Raw genomic sequence first — 14,562 nt, forward strand, 5'->3', positions numbered from 1 at the left:
CAAGCAAGCAAGCAAACAAACAGATTGCCCATTTTTGGGGGGATTCATATTGTCGATGTTTTTAGGGGATTACGGAAATTCATGATAATACATATCAAATTATTACATGAAGCTTCTTGTAGATATATTGTTTATAATATCAGCCCTTTGAGATAAGCTAAGTCAAGAAAAATAGACAATAGGGCTTCAGTAATCTAGTAAGGTAGAATAAAAGAAGTTTGTAAGTTTGTCCCATTTTATACAAAACAAAATCAAGGCATTATTTTTGGTGTCTTTCTCATGCTTTTCTGTTTCTCAGAGCTGTAAACCTTTTTGAGAGTTGCTTCTTAATAGTTTGCTAATTAGCACTTAGCAGCAGCAATAGCACTTAGACATATATATTGCTCTATTGTGCTTTGCAGCACTCTCTAAGCAGTTTACCATGTCAGCATATTGCCCTCAACAATTTGGATCCACATTTTACTGACCTTGGAAGGATGGAAGGCTGAGTCAACCTTGAGCCAGTCAGGACCAGACTCCTGGCAATGGGCAGAGTTAGCCTGCAATCCTGCATTCTAACCACTGCACCACCATGGCTCTCCTCTTTTGTTATCCATAAAGTCAGCTCTGTATTTCTTCCCATAGATTTATTGCCTGAATTTGTACTGAAAGAAGATTCTGAATTTGGTATTCCCTGTATTCATTCAATAGGGGTCATTTTAGATCGCCATGAATGAATAATGCTCTATTATCAGATGTAGAGCACTGTATATACTTTATGGGTATGTAAGTTTCAATCCCAGATTGAATCTTTGGGAACCCTGAAAAGGCCTGGGGAGGTTTTGGGTTGAAACACTGTTGAGAGAATCAGTAATTTCAGGCTCTTGTGTGAATGCATGTAAGACATTCGTCTAAGTTCCTGTGTAATTCTTAAGGTGACTATGTGTGTGAACCTAGCATTGTGGTTTATAAATCTTGCTTTGTGGTTTATCTCTATGTCTGATGAGCCCTCTAGACATTGTAGAACAAATCACTCATACGCACTTAGCATAATATGTGAATCTGGCCAGAGATAATAAAATAAACATATTTGAAATACCCTGTTTCCCCCAAAATAAGACCTCTCCGTATAATAAGCCCAATAGGGCTTTTGAGCGCATGCACTACAATAATTGTTAAAGTGATTCTTTTTATTAAAATTCCATTAGATTTGGTTGCTGTACCTCTTATGGATCACGGTGCAATGGAAAACTGGGGACTAATGACTTTCCATGAAACATCCTTATTGAATGATCCAGAGGATAAACATATATCATATAAAATTCAGATTTGCCAAGTTGTTGCTCATGAGGTAGCACACCAGGTATGCAGTAAAATAACCTGTACAGTATTTTCATTTATCATTACAATCTAAATGTTACTTCCTAATTACAGGCCTGCCTCGATTTACAGCTATTCATTTAGTGACTGTTTGAAGTTACAACAGCACCGAAAAAAGTGACTTATGACTGTTTTTCCCCACATTTATCGTTGTTGCAGCATCTCCATGCTTGCATCATCAAAACTTGGGTGCTTGGCAACTGGCATGTATTTATGACAGTTACACTGTCCTGGAGTCATGTGATCATATGTAACCTTCCCAGAGGGCTTCTGATAAGCAAACTCAATGGGGGAAGCTTAATGATCAACTGATTCACTTAACTGTTAAGTGATTTGTTTAACAACTGTGGGGAGGAAATTGTAAAATGAATGCAACTCACTTACCGCGTTTTTTGGAGTATAAGACGCACCAGAGTATAAGATACACCAAGGTTTTGAAGAGGCAAATTTTTAAAAAAGGTAGGTAGGTAGGTAGGTAGGTAGGTAGGTAGGGAGAGAGAGAGAGAGAGAGAGAGAGAGAGAGAGAGAGAAGAGAGAGAGAGTAGGTACTGTAGGCAGGGAGAGAGAGAGAGTAGTTAGGTAGATAAAGGGATAGAGAGAGAGAGAAAGAGAGAGAAATACAGAAGGTAGGTAGGGAGAGAGAGAGAAATAGAGAGAGATAGAGAGAGAGAGAAATACAGTAGGTAGTAAGAGAGAGAGAGAGAGTAGGTAGGTTGGTAGGTAGAGGGATAGAGAGAGAGAAAGAGAGAAATACAGTAGATAGGTAGGGAGAGAGAGAGTGAGTAGGTAGATAAGTATGTAGATAGATAGAGGGGGGAAGAGAGAAATACAATAGGTAGGTAGGGAGAGAGAGAGTAGGTAGGTAGGTAGATGTTTCCAGGTGTATTTATCCATGTGCTGGAGAAGGAAATCGCTGACAATCTGCAGCACCTAAGACTTTGTTTCTGCTGGCACAGCACTTGATCAATCTAATTCTCATCAATCACTCTAAGTAAAGAGCTTTCCGAAAGGGGGGGAAAAGGTTTTGCACTCTGCAAACCTCCTCAAAACAAGCTGTTTTTGCGGAAATGGTCCCGTTTTTTAAAAAAAGGCATGAATAGCCGTTGGGGGGCTTGCAGAGTGCTCCTGGGGGGTGGCGGGCAAAAATGAGAAAAATGGCCTGTTTTTTGTAAAAATGAGCCAATTTTTTGTCAAGAAAATTCCATGCATAGCCTTATGGAGGCTTATAGAATGCTCCTGGAGGCGGGGGGGGGGTATTCCTGGCCTTAATTTAATAATTTGTAATGTAACTATTAAAAGCCTGCATTACTATTGTTCAGAAAGTCATTGGTTCTCTTTGACAATTAACATTTTGATGCATACCATATATTTATTATATTGTATTTGGAATATTTATTACATCACTTTTCTGTTTAAAAATGGTTAGAATGACGTACAATAGATCATACAATTTTTTTTTCAAACAGACAAGTACACAATTTTCTATGGCAATTGTCTTTGACAATTGTCCCCAACCCCAGTCCGTGGCTCATTTCCAGGGTGCAGCCTGTTGGGAACTGGGCTGTAGAAGTGGTGGGTGGGCTGGTGCATACACTAGCTGCATTTGTGAAAGCGGTACATGCGCGAAACCACCCCCACCCCCCACCTCTACCAGTCCACTGAACCAGAAAGGTTGGAGACTGCTGGCCTATAGGGTTTCACCAAATTTGTGGGAGTGTGATATTTCTGGATTACCAGAATGTTTAAAAGATGGCCAGATGGAGCATCAACTATAGTTCTGCTCATCAAGAAAGTCCCTGCTGAAAGATGGGGGTGAAATTCCAGGCCTTCCTATACTTGTCTCCATTTCATGGAGTTCTGTACTCTTATCCAGGGGTTTCCAATCTTGGCAATTTTAAGATGCGTGGACTTTTAACTTCCAGAATTTCCCAGCCAGCCTCCATGCATCTCCCATTTTGCTACAATTACTGTTATATTTCTTTTTTTTAATTTTTTTAATTTTTAATTTTTTTTAATTACTGTTATATTTCAATGCAGTTTAGTTCCGGCTGACTGAATGTTAATACCTTTCTTAGACTTTATTTGGGGATTTTAAAAATACTGCTTTGGATTTAGTTATTTATTATTAAGGGAATATTTTGTTTGATTTTTGTTTGATGTTGTAAATGCATAGCCTTATGGAGGCTTATAGAATGCTCCTAGGGGCTGTGGGGGGGATTGAGCAAAGAAACACCCTTTTTCTGCTCATTTCTGCCCCCCCCAGCCCCCAGGAGCTCCTACAAGCTATGCACCGCCATTTTGGTGAAGGGGTGGAGCTTCAGGAGGCAAAAAATGCTGTATTGGATGTATAAGAGGCATCCAGATTTTCAGCCTCTTTTTTGAGGGAAAAAGGTGTGTCTTATACTCCGAAAAATATGGTAACTGCTATGTTCCTTAGCAACAGAAATTTTGGGTGCAACAGATCTGGAGCAAGCATGAAATCCGCTTACCTTCGATACCAGTTCAAAACCGAGAGTGTGCACACTCGCTTCGCTCACGCATGGCACTTCTGTGCATACGCAGAGAGTCTGTGATGATGTCTGGGCAGGTGGGCGGAGCCTCCCACTGCCCCCGCTACTGGTTTGCTTGAACTGGCAGAATACCACCTTTGATCTGGAGAGTAACAAATTGGGAATGTTGGTCAAGCACTGTAAACCAGTGTTTCTCCTCTTTAGCAATTTTTCAATGTGTGGATGCCCTGATTTTCTAGTATGCTGGGGAATCCTGGGAGTTGAAGTCCACACGTCTTAAAAGTTGCTCACATTAAGAAAGACAGCCTTAAACATTAATCAGGAAAAAAGCATTATGCTTGAAGGAGAGAAGGATTCTACAAGAATGAGAGAAGCAGTTTCAAAGCTATTTGCTTGTATTAACAGCCTCATAATAAATTGTATTACCTATTATGTTAAGGTGACCAACTTTTTTACAATGAAAAGGAGGACAAATAAATTGGAAAAAATATCATAAATAAAAGAAATATTTTATTCATTGCAACAATAATACACTAAAATATGATATATGCATAATAAAAACATTTGCAACATTTTATATTGTAATTATGCTTACATGCCTGTTAATTATTATTTGAATGAGTACTTTTCCATTGAATTAATATTTTTTGTCAATGTATCATCTTCTAACAATATATTGGAAATATCTGAACAAGAAATATCCTTCATATTGAATTTTACGGCAAATGCTGCAGCTAGAGTATCAACATTCAATCTCGATTTCTCACTTGTCGAAAAATCATTGGCAATTGAAAAAAACTCTTTCAACTGCTGCATTAGTTCCAGGGCAGCACAACGTAAATTGAACAAGTATAAATAAATGTTCACATGGAATATGTTCATTTTTGAAATGGCTGAAAATATCCACCCATCTTTTATCAATTTCAACATGTTGATTTTCCCATTGTATTAATTTTTCAGAATTTAAATATACATTCAGTCTTCTAATTTCTTCAAAGAGACTATTGTCGTCTACTTTAATGTCTAGCATTTCTTTAGATAAAAATTCAACACAAGATTCAATATCTGTTCAATATACTTGCGATGAAGTAAAAAAAACACCATTAAACACTGTTTAATAAAATACTTCACATAACGCGCAACAGATTAGCCTTCAAATATCAAAAAGGAGGACATGTAGGAGGACACTTTTCGAGGGAGGACAGAACTTACAAAAGAAGGACTGTCCTCTCTAAAGGAGGACGGTTGGTCACCTTAATTATGTATCATACAACGAAGGTTCAAAGTATATTAAATGAGAGGCCAAAACAGAAAGAAATATAATATTAACCTTCAAAATAATAATATAAAACTAAAATAAAAGAAATAAAAAAACTGGTTGTCAGTAAATAATTGAAAAATACCCCCACAGGATTATTATTGCATAGAATTAATGAAACTACTAGCAATGTATTGTCTTGATGCAGATACACCAAATGAAATAGTCTGGTATTTTCAGTGAGATAATTTTGACATTCTTTATTGTTCCCTGGAAAAGGATAATGGATATGTGGTAGATTACAGTAAACAATATTTTGCTGTCTGTGAAGCACAGAAAGTTAGTATGTAGGCAACAATCATTAGAAAAGTGGAAGGTCTGTTTACATTAAGAGTCTTTGTTTCTTTGGTGGCTTCTTCACCCCAAACTCATTTAGAAGCTGTAGCAAGTACAGGGTACTAAATGAATCTGATTTTTAAAAAGCTATATAATTGAATGATATATGAAATAGATCACCACTGCTTTTGTAGGACCAAAAGAATGAAACATTACCATATGGAAATTAAGTCTTAAATCTTAAGAAATTAGTGTCTTTCTTCAAGACACTAAAAAAATCATTAATATATAAATTCTAATCTTACTATTACATAAAAAAACCAAAATGATTTCCAGTTCTTTCAGATTGAGCAAACAAGATCTTGGATAAAATTAAATACAGGATTAATTCCTTGAGTTCTCTTAGTATGTGTGTGTGTGTGCACACGCACAAAGACACACACAGCACCTGGAGTAGCATTTGAAGAGCTTTATGTAGGATTATAGAAACAGCAACTTGAGTAGTGTGGTGGTCTAGTGGTGATGTCACTTGCCTTCTACCCAGAAGGTTGACAGTTCAATCATCCGTAGCAAAGAAAAAAAAATGTGCTGAGAGCACCATGTGGTGTCAGGAAATGCTCAGCTCCATCCGGTCACCCTGATTCTGCTCCGAATTAACGGATTACCGGGCCCTAAAAGGGAGTCTTGGAATAGCAGCTTGGGGAGGAGGGGGAAACAGTTTTTGCCCTGACTGTAATTAAATTGATCTTTTCAGTCATCGCTTAGAAACTGATAATTACATTACAGAAAATGAGCACATTCATTGACACCCTAGTTTTGCATTTATGGGACCCTTTAAAATAGTTGCATTGGATTATGTAATAAAAACCTAGATTTCTTTTCCTTTAACTCCCTATTTTAATCCTTGTGGCATATTTAATGTATTTTCTAAAACTCCTATCAACCTATAGATATTGCACCACTCCTTTGTGACAAGTTGTGCCCATTAAGTAAAATCGTGAACTGCTCTCTTGCCAGATGAATGAGAACAGCAATTGAAAGAATTCATTTAAACACTCTCCCCCGCTCCTTTCCTATTTTAAGTGGTTTGGAAACCTAGTTACCATGGATTGGTGGAACGACCTATGGCTTAATGAGGGATTTGCAACTTACTTTGGACATCTAGGTCTAAACTACATTGAACATACTATGCCACTGGTAAGTGTGAATTAAAACCAATCTTTCCCGTGTATCTTTCATTCAAACTCTGCCTTTACTTTTAAGTGCTTTTAAGTTAAGGAAAACGATGTAATAGAGCAGCAATGGCGAACCTTTTTTGGCTCGCGTGCCACAAGTGGGGGGAGCGCAGGGCGGTTGTGTGCGGGCGTGCCGCACCCATAATGCAATGAGCGATCCCCCCAGTGCACATGCGTGCACAACGCACAACCCCGCAATTTTTACATGCTTTTTTCGCCCTCCCCAGGCTCCAGAGGCTTTATAGGAGCCTGGGGAGGGCGAAAAGAGCCTCCCCCGCCCCCCCGGAGGCCCTCCGGAGGCTTCAGGGACCTTCCGGAGGCTTCCCTGAAGCCTTCGGAGGATTGTTTTAAGCGTTCCGAAGGCTTCAGGGAAGCCTCCAGACGGTCCCTGAAGCCTCCGGGGGGGAGGGGGAGGCTCTTCCCCCCCCCCAGGCTCCTATAAAGCCTCTGGAGCCTGGGGAGGGCGAAAAATGGCTTTTAAAAAGGTGAACTCTGCTGGCCAGCGCGCGCTGGCCAGCTGACAGGGCAACGCCTCGCGTGCCCTGACAAATGGCTCCGCGTGCCACCTGTGGCACGCGTGCCATAGGTTCGCCATCACTGTAATAGAGGCTCTAAGCTCGGAGAGATTTCTGTATTCAGGCTACTTTATTTATTATGATATGAAATGGTCAATTCTTCCTCATGAGAAGTTTTCAAACAGCAGCTGGATGGTCATCATTTAAATCTATATTGATCAGAGAATTGGATTAACTTCCTTCCAACTTTATAATTCTGTACGTATGAGCTTTGTCTCCCTTCTTCTGTCATTGCTGAGCTGCTAGTGTTATGTGAGACCTTATCTACAGCCTGGTACAATTCAAATATAAGCTTACTAGGCCTAACCTAGTTTTGTAAACTTTACCAATTTGCACATGCATTTTTGCATCAAGTACCATAATTGATTGCTTATTGAGTAATTTATAGTCATGGTGTTCTCCTACTCCTCCTTGTCTTAAATCACACATATTCTTTCTGTATACACTGCTATTTATTAAGTGCTGTAAAGCGGCACTTAATATATTAGAACTAATGTATGCTTCTTATTACAGTTGAATATGAAGTCTTTACTAGATGGTATAATAGGTTAGGGACATGGTGGCTCAGTAGCTAAGACGCTGAGCTTGTCGATAAGAAAGGTCTGCAGTTCGGTGATTCAAATACCTAGTGCCGCATAATGGGGTGAGCCCCTGTTACTTGTCCCAGCTTCTGCCAACCGAGCAGTTCGAAAGCATGTAAAAATACAAGTAGAAAAAATAGGAACCACCTTTGCTAGGAAGGTAACAGCATTTTGTGCGCCTTCAGCATTTAGTCATGCCGGCCACATCACCACGGAGATGTCTTCAGTCAATACTGGCTCTTCAGCTTTGAAACAGAGATGAGCACTGCCCCCTAGAGTCAGGAACAACTTGCACAGGCATGCGAGGGGAACCTCTACCTTTACCTGTAATAGCTTCAGTGAGTAAGTGGATTGATTGAGATGGATAGAATTAACATTTATGCTTCCTTTCTGTGTAGATTTTCAGTTTAAGCAAGTTTTTTTGAGTTTGATATGAACAAGATTAATGATGTTAGAAAGGAATGCAGAAAGAACTAAATACATTTATGAATGTTACCATAGAATTGTAAATTTGGGTTTGCATGAGTAAAATTAACATTTTATGTTTATTTGCAGGATAAACTCATTGGCGAGCAACTTACACTACCTATGTTGGCTAAAGATAATCCAGCATTAAATCAGTCTCTATCAGATACAGAAACCCGTCAAACAGATTCATTATCAGAACTGTTCGGTACAATCACTTACCATAAGGTAAATCATATATTATTGTATATTTCATATATAATTCATAAATAGATGTGATTGAAGAATATTTTTATAGTGCATGAGAAAATTAAATTATTCTCTCGATGTTATAAGACAGTGTTCCCCAACCTTTCTGGGTTGGTGGCCCGGGGGGGGGGGGAGAAAGAGGGGATTATTTTGTGGGAGGGGCAAGCACATGTGCACATGCACATGAAAGCACTCATGACAGTCCTGGTGACGTGTGCGCGAGTGGGGCTGCGAGCGTTCATGATGAGACTTGCACAAGCGGAGCCATGAACATCCATAATGAGACTCGTGAGAGTTGGACCATGGGCACCCGTGACGTTGCTCGCATGAGTGGGGCTGTGCGTGGACAAAATGGCATATGCACTGGCCAGCCACTCACATGGCCCGTGGCAATTAGCCCGTGGCCCGCTAGTGGGCTGTGGCCCACAAGTGGGGGACCCCTCTTATCAGATCTCATAATCTGTATGAAAGTAAAACAATTTTGAATTTAATACATACCATTTTCATTTAGTGTATGTATTTAAAATATTTTGAATGCAATGTTTATTTTGAATGTAAATAAACATCTTCCTAAATGTATTAATCTTTCCTCTCTATATGTCTATTTTAGGGGGCTGTTATCGTCTGGATGCTTTCCAACTTTATGACTGAAGGACTATTTTTCAAAGCACTGAATGTAAGTTTAGAAAATATTATAAATACCTTATAATACATTACATTGAATGTATTACACATTGAATGTATTGAATTTTCAATTATATTGAAAATTTACAAACTAACCAATACTCATATTCTTGTTTTACTACAGTCATATCTGAGTGCATTTTCCTTTTCCAATGCTGTCCAAGATGATCTGTGGACTCACATTCAAAAGGTGGTTAAATTTACAATGCATTTGCTAGACTTTTTATTTTAATACATTGGGAATTGTTGGCTGTAAGTAAAAGGGGTATAAATTCAGCCGTGACCATTGGATGCTCTATTCCAGGGGTGTCCAATTGTATATGTCCACACATCTATTTCTCTTTGGAATAATCCCCACCTTCTGTAGGCAGCCATGTACTCCATCCAGTAATCAAAAGTACATTATAAAAAAATATATGAAGTGCATATCAACCCTGTGGCAGATTTTTTCTACAGCTTAAGATATAGGAGATAAAATACCTATAGGAAGAAAAATGTTCATTTGCACCAGATATTAGTTGCTATGCCCATGTGATTGAAAATAGATACATAACTTTTGCTACCTAACATGGATAGGAAAAAAATGGTATTAGAGAAAATGAGAAGTACCTTAATAATATCTGGGGAAGTTAATTCTGTCAGGATATAATGAGAAGTTTAGTCCCACAGAGGAAACCTGTGAATCTAAGAGCCAACATTGGCTCATTATTGCTAATCACATTATTCAGATTCAACGCCCTCCCACCCCAAATGAGGGGAGGGGGAGATTATGGCTGATTTTAGTAGGGCTTTGTAGAAAGTAAAAGTTTCTGGAATTCCTTCTTAGCAATTTCTTCATCTTCTAAGTCCCAGATGAATTTTAGAAAAATGTTCCTTCAAGCTTAATTTTCTCTGGCTTTTATATACTGCCTCTCAGATTGCATTAATTCTAGTTTCCATTTAGTCTCTTGTTAAAATTGTCCCTTTTTTAAGAGTAAGAAACACATGCCTGTTGTGTGGCAGTAAGATTTATGTTCCTCCTTATGATGGGCAGTGCCATGTATTCCTTGTTGTGTTAGTATGGGGACTGGATCAAATTATACTCACTTTACCCATGTTTTGCTCTCCCACCCTTAATATTGCACACATATTAGTACTTGGATGGTTTCTATTGTATTGGATGTGAACAATAACATGGAAACCTGTTTTTAAGCTTTGAGACTCACAAAAATCCTCAATTATTTTTATAGGATTTCTTATGTGGGTGTAGCAATAAAGGAGAATATTTGTAGTTCAGGGTTAAAATGAGGGATTGCTTGGTACTCTCTGAGCTTGGTTGTTTTCTTGCAGACATTTCATTACTCAAACTAGGTAACATTATCAGGGTATCATCACAAGAAAACAATCAAGCTCAGAGAGCACCAAGGACCCCTCATTTTGTAGGTGTAACAGATAGGGAAATGCACATAGTTTTGATAAGCTGTATAGTGTTGTAAATGGAAGAGTTAAAGTATTTAATAGAGCATAAATATACTTTTGACCTGCACAACAATGACTGAAAATTTATAGAGCTTGGGTAGTGTCTGACAGTGGTTTGTCATTGGATTAATCCTTGTTTCTGATTAGTGGTTAGTAACTATAATAGTATTTTTGTATAGTGACTACAAGGAACAGCTTTAATCTGAAACACAGGTTAAACACAGTAACTTTAAACTGAGTTACATAAATATTCCATTAGTTTATTCATGTTTAGCTGATTTGTATCCTGCTTTTCGAAGTGTCAGAATCCTTTTCCAAATATCTGTCCTAACAATATCAACCTTATATTGCATCCTGGGTAGACAGAAGGTGCTACATCACCCAATGAGTTTCTGCAACTAAGTATAGAATTTAACCTCACACTAAAGCAATACAGTCATACTGAAGCATATAATTTGGCTGCACCACAGCCAAATATACCCTCTTATACCTTTTTGTTCCACTAATAAATTGGTACCAGTTCATTTGATTGGTACCAAATGAAGAATATGCCCTTGTAATTATGCATTACAATTAACACAGAGCTTGGCTCTTTATTAAACAAGATAGAAGTCTGAGTCTGAGTCATAATGGAATTTCAGTACCTTGGATAGTTCCAATAATTAACTATCTTCTGATAATATATTGAGCTGATTTAGATTACCGTATCAAGATTATCAAAGTGTTGATCTTCTAATATGGAGATTAGCCTTTTAGCAATTTTCCATCAGTATCTTGTTGATGTTGCAGTTCTGCAGAAAGTCTGAATCTCTACCAGTATCTAAGGATATTCTTGCATAAGGGTGCTTTCTTTGACCAAAGTCCAACTCACAGCCATTGATTCAGCATCTATTTCAACACTTTCACTGCTTTCATATTGCAGGAGATATGGTTGATGAAAATTGATTTACAACATGGACTTGATCTCAAAACTGCTGGGATCTGAATGATTCATGTTTCTTGAAAGTTTCTATATATGTATTTAACATAAAAACTATATTTTAATCCTGAACATTTTTTGGAAGGTAATAGATGAGCAAAATGACTTCCAGTTGCCAGCATCAGTAAAAACAATAATGGATTCTTGGACCTGCCAGAAGGGTTATCCACTCCTGACAGTAGATTTCTCAACTGGTAATATTAGCCAGATACCATTTTTTGCTGAAAAAGGAGAACACAACTCAGAGTACGTGTGTTTTTTAAAGTAATAATAAGACCAATGTAAAGACTTTAAATAGAGATTAAGTGAATGTGTAAAAATGGGGTGCAAATACTTTGTGTTTAGTTCCATTCTAAAAAAATTGGAAAATTATTTGAACACAATAGGAATGGATAGAATCTCAGTTCTCATCAGTTACAAAGGTTGCATTACTTGAAACTGTGTGCACAGGTGTGTGTGTGCGTGTGCGTGCATGCATGTGTGTGTGTGTAGACAGACAGACATTAACTTTCCTAGATCCTTAGGAAAGATCCAGTAGTCAAAATTAATAAATCAGCTAGAACTGTGGTAAACCATATGTAAATACAGATGATGGTAATAAGTTTTGTGTGATTTTTTAAAATATATGATCTGCAGGTTTTCAACAATAGAAATAGGTTCAGTTGGCACACTTTCCCAATACAAACTATTTTTTCTTTGAACATAACTTGTTATTTTCTGCAACTCCCAACTCTGCAAACTATGATTTGTGCTTACCCTCTGAAACAAAGTTGGACATTCGTTTTCTCAGACATTACTTATAAATACCAAAATGAATCTTATATTGCATCTGAGCAGGAATATGGGATATTTGACCATTCAGCTGATTTTTTTAATTGTACAAACCATAAATTTGAGAATCACCCAAACTGAGTTGATTAATTATGCTTTAATCTGTATTAAGTTATTAGAGGGAATGTGAATTAGAAATAAAGTAAACAATGGAATTAAGAGCCAGGACTTAATCTAAGGCTAATAGTGTCTATAATACTGTTTTTAAAAAAGAAATGTAAGTGTAAATATACTTCAGCTGTCAGGCCATGTTCTGGAATGTGTATTACTACCACAGTCCTTATTTTCAGCAGCTTGCGTTGAATGTGTAAATATTTATATGAGAATGAAATCAAATATCAGCACCGACTATGCTAGATGGCCTTAAGGATGTTACAAAAGAAGCTTTCTAATATTCTAGCTGGAAATATACATTTTTAAACAAGCACACTACAGAAATATAAAGCAGCTTATGTGGTTAGGTTGAAACCTGGAAAAAGCTGCCATTAATAGATTTGTCTCAGCTGTGTCATTGGAATGCAGCATGTACTCAGCTGAACAAGAGTTAAAATGACATAGTAGAACTTTCTTATCTTTGTAATGGGCCTGTTCCATGAGAACAGGTTCTGTTGAATCAGGACTGTTTATTGCCATACAAGGAGTATGACTTAGAAAAGAAACTTTTGAAAAGAGAAATCTATGAGTATAATTGTGCATTCAATTGTCAGGTATAGAAAGTGAAGGTTTCTTATACACTTACAGATATTACCTTACTAAAGGTAAGAAACCCCCATGTATATGTATTTACATTATATTAGGCTTAAATGTAGATGAAATCCATTGAATTCAAGTACACACAAATATTTCAGTTCACAATTGCACAGTGGAGTGTGAGTTATGCAGCTTTTAGCTATAAACAGAAATTGCATTGCACATTTGAACTATAAAATCCCACCCCCAAAGAGAGTTTTTTTCTTCTTAATGTATGTAATAGCATTTGAATAGTATTTTACTTTGGTTTATGGATTAATGATCAATTGTTATTTTTATTAAATAGCACATGGATTATTCCTATTTCTTGGATACGAAATGGAAAATTACAACCTTTAGTATGGCTTGATAAACGTAGTAGTAAGTATGTTTTCCTAAATTTAAGAAAGTCTTTACTGTCTGGAATATATGATTCTGAACTTTTGAAAAAAGCAAATTACAGCCAAAATATCGATGATGAGTTATTGTACTTTCCTCTGCTTTCCATACAGGTTCTTTAACAGAAGAATTGGGGAGGTGGGGGGGGGGCAGGGGGGGGCAGGACTAATGGACAATATGGTCATGTTAGAAAATGGCAACAAGAGTTTGAGACTCCTGGTAGAAAAGAAACTGGAAAGCAACTGAAAAGAGAATTAAGTTGGTTATTAAATTGGCAACTGAGCTGCGGTGGCGCAATGGTTAGAGTGTAGTACTGCAAGCTACTTCTGCTGATCACCGGCTGCAAGCAGTTTGGCAGTTCAAATCCCACCAGGCTCAAGGTCGAGTCAGCCTTCCATCCTTCTGAGGTGGGTAAAATGAGGACCCAGATTGTTGGGGACAATATGCTGTAAATCGCTTAGAGAGGACTGTAAAGCACTGTGAAGTGATGTATAAGCCTAAGTGCTATTGCTATTAGAAAGGCACTTTAAGAGAGTAAAGCTTAGTTTAGGACAGATATAGTGAATCTCTGTCCTATGGTGTTGGTACAACCAAGGAAATGTGCCAGTTCTGTCCTTTTCTTACCAAAAGCCAATTCTACCATCTTTGGCTAGGAAAAGGGAAAATGGGAAAATGGATGCTGCAATAAAGCAATTATTACACTTTTACATCTTTCAAAAGATGGAAAAAGAATTTCAATACTCTAAACAGATCCAAATATTTTAATGTGATATGATTATGAAAAAAATCCTACCAATGACTTTCATCAATGTTATGGTTTTGAGAACTATACAGTACATGTGTGGGCAATGTGATAAGCTGCACTTGGTCTATTTGCTTCTTCTTCTTCTATTAGAAATTATGCAACATGTTAT

General features: G+C 37.5%; 1 protein-coding gene across 1 annotated transcript in view; it reads left to right on the top strand.

The window, feature by feature from the left end:
- The window catches only part of LVRN (laeverin), a 46,360-nt gene that overhangs the window by 13,926 nt on the left and 17,872 nt on the right, over window positions 1-14,562 (top strand). Inside the window, exons 5-11 of the mRNA XM_081943599.1 lie at window positions 1,188-1,342; window positions 6,547-6,660; window positions 8,410-8,547; window positions 9,179-9,244; window positions 9,377-9,442; window positions 11,775-11,935; window positions 13,557-13,630. Of these exons, the coding sequence (XP_081799725.1) occupies window positions 1,188-1,342; window positions 6,547-6,660; window positions 8,410-8,547; window positions 9,179-9,244; window positions 9,377-9,442; window positions 11,775-11,935; window positions 13,557-13,630 (774 nt within the window). The remainder of the gene's footprint in view (window positions 1-1,187; window positions 1,343-6,546; window positions 6,661-8,409; window positions 8,548-9,178; window positions 9,245-9,376; window positions 9,443-11,774; window positions 11,936-13,556; window positions 13,631-14,562) is intronic.

The sequence above is a fragment of the Natrix helvetica genome, assembly GCF_964273705.1.
Source record: "Natrix helvetica genome assembly, chromosome: 2".
Lineage (NCBI taxonomy): Eukaryota > Metazoa > Chordata > Lepidosauria > Squamata > Natricidae > Natrix > Natrix helvetica.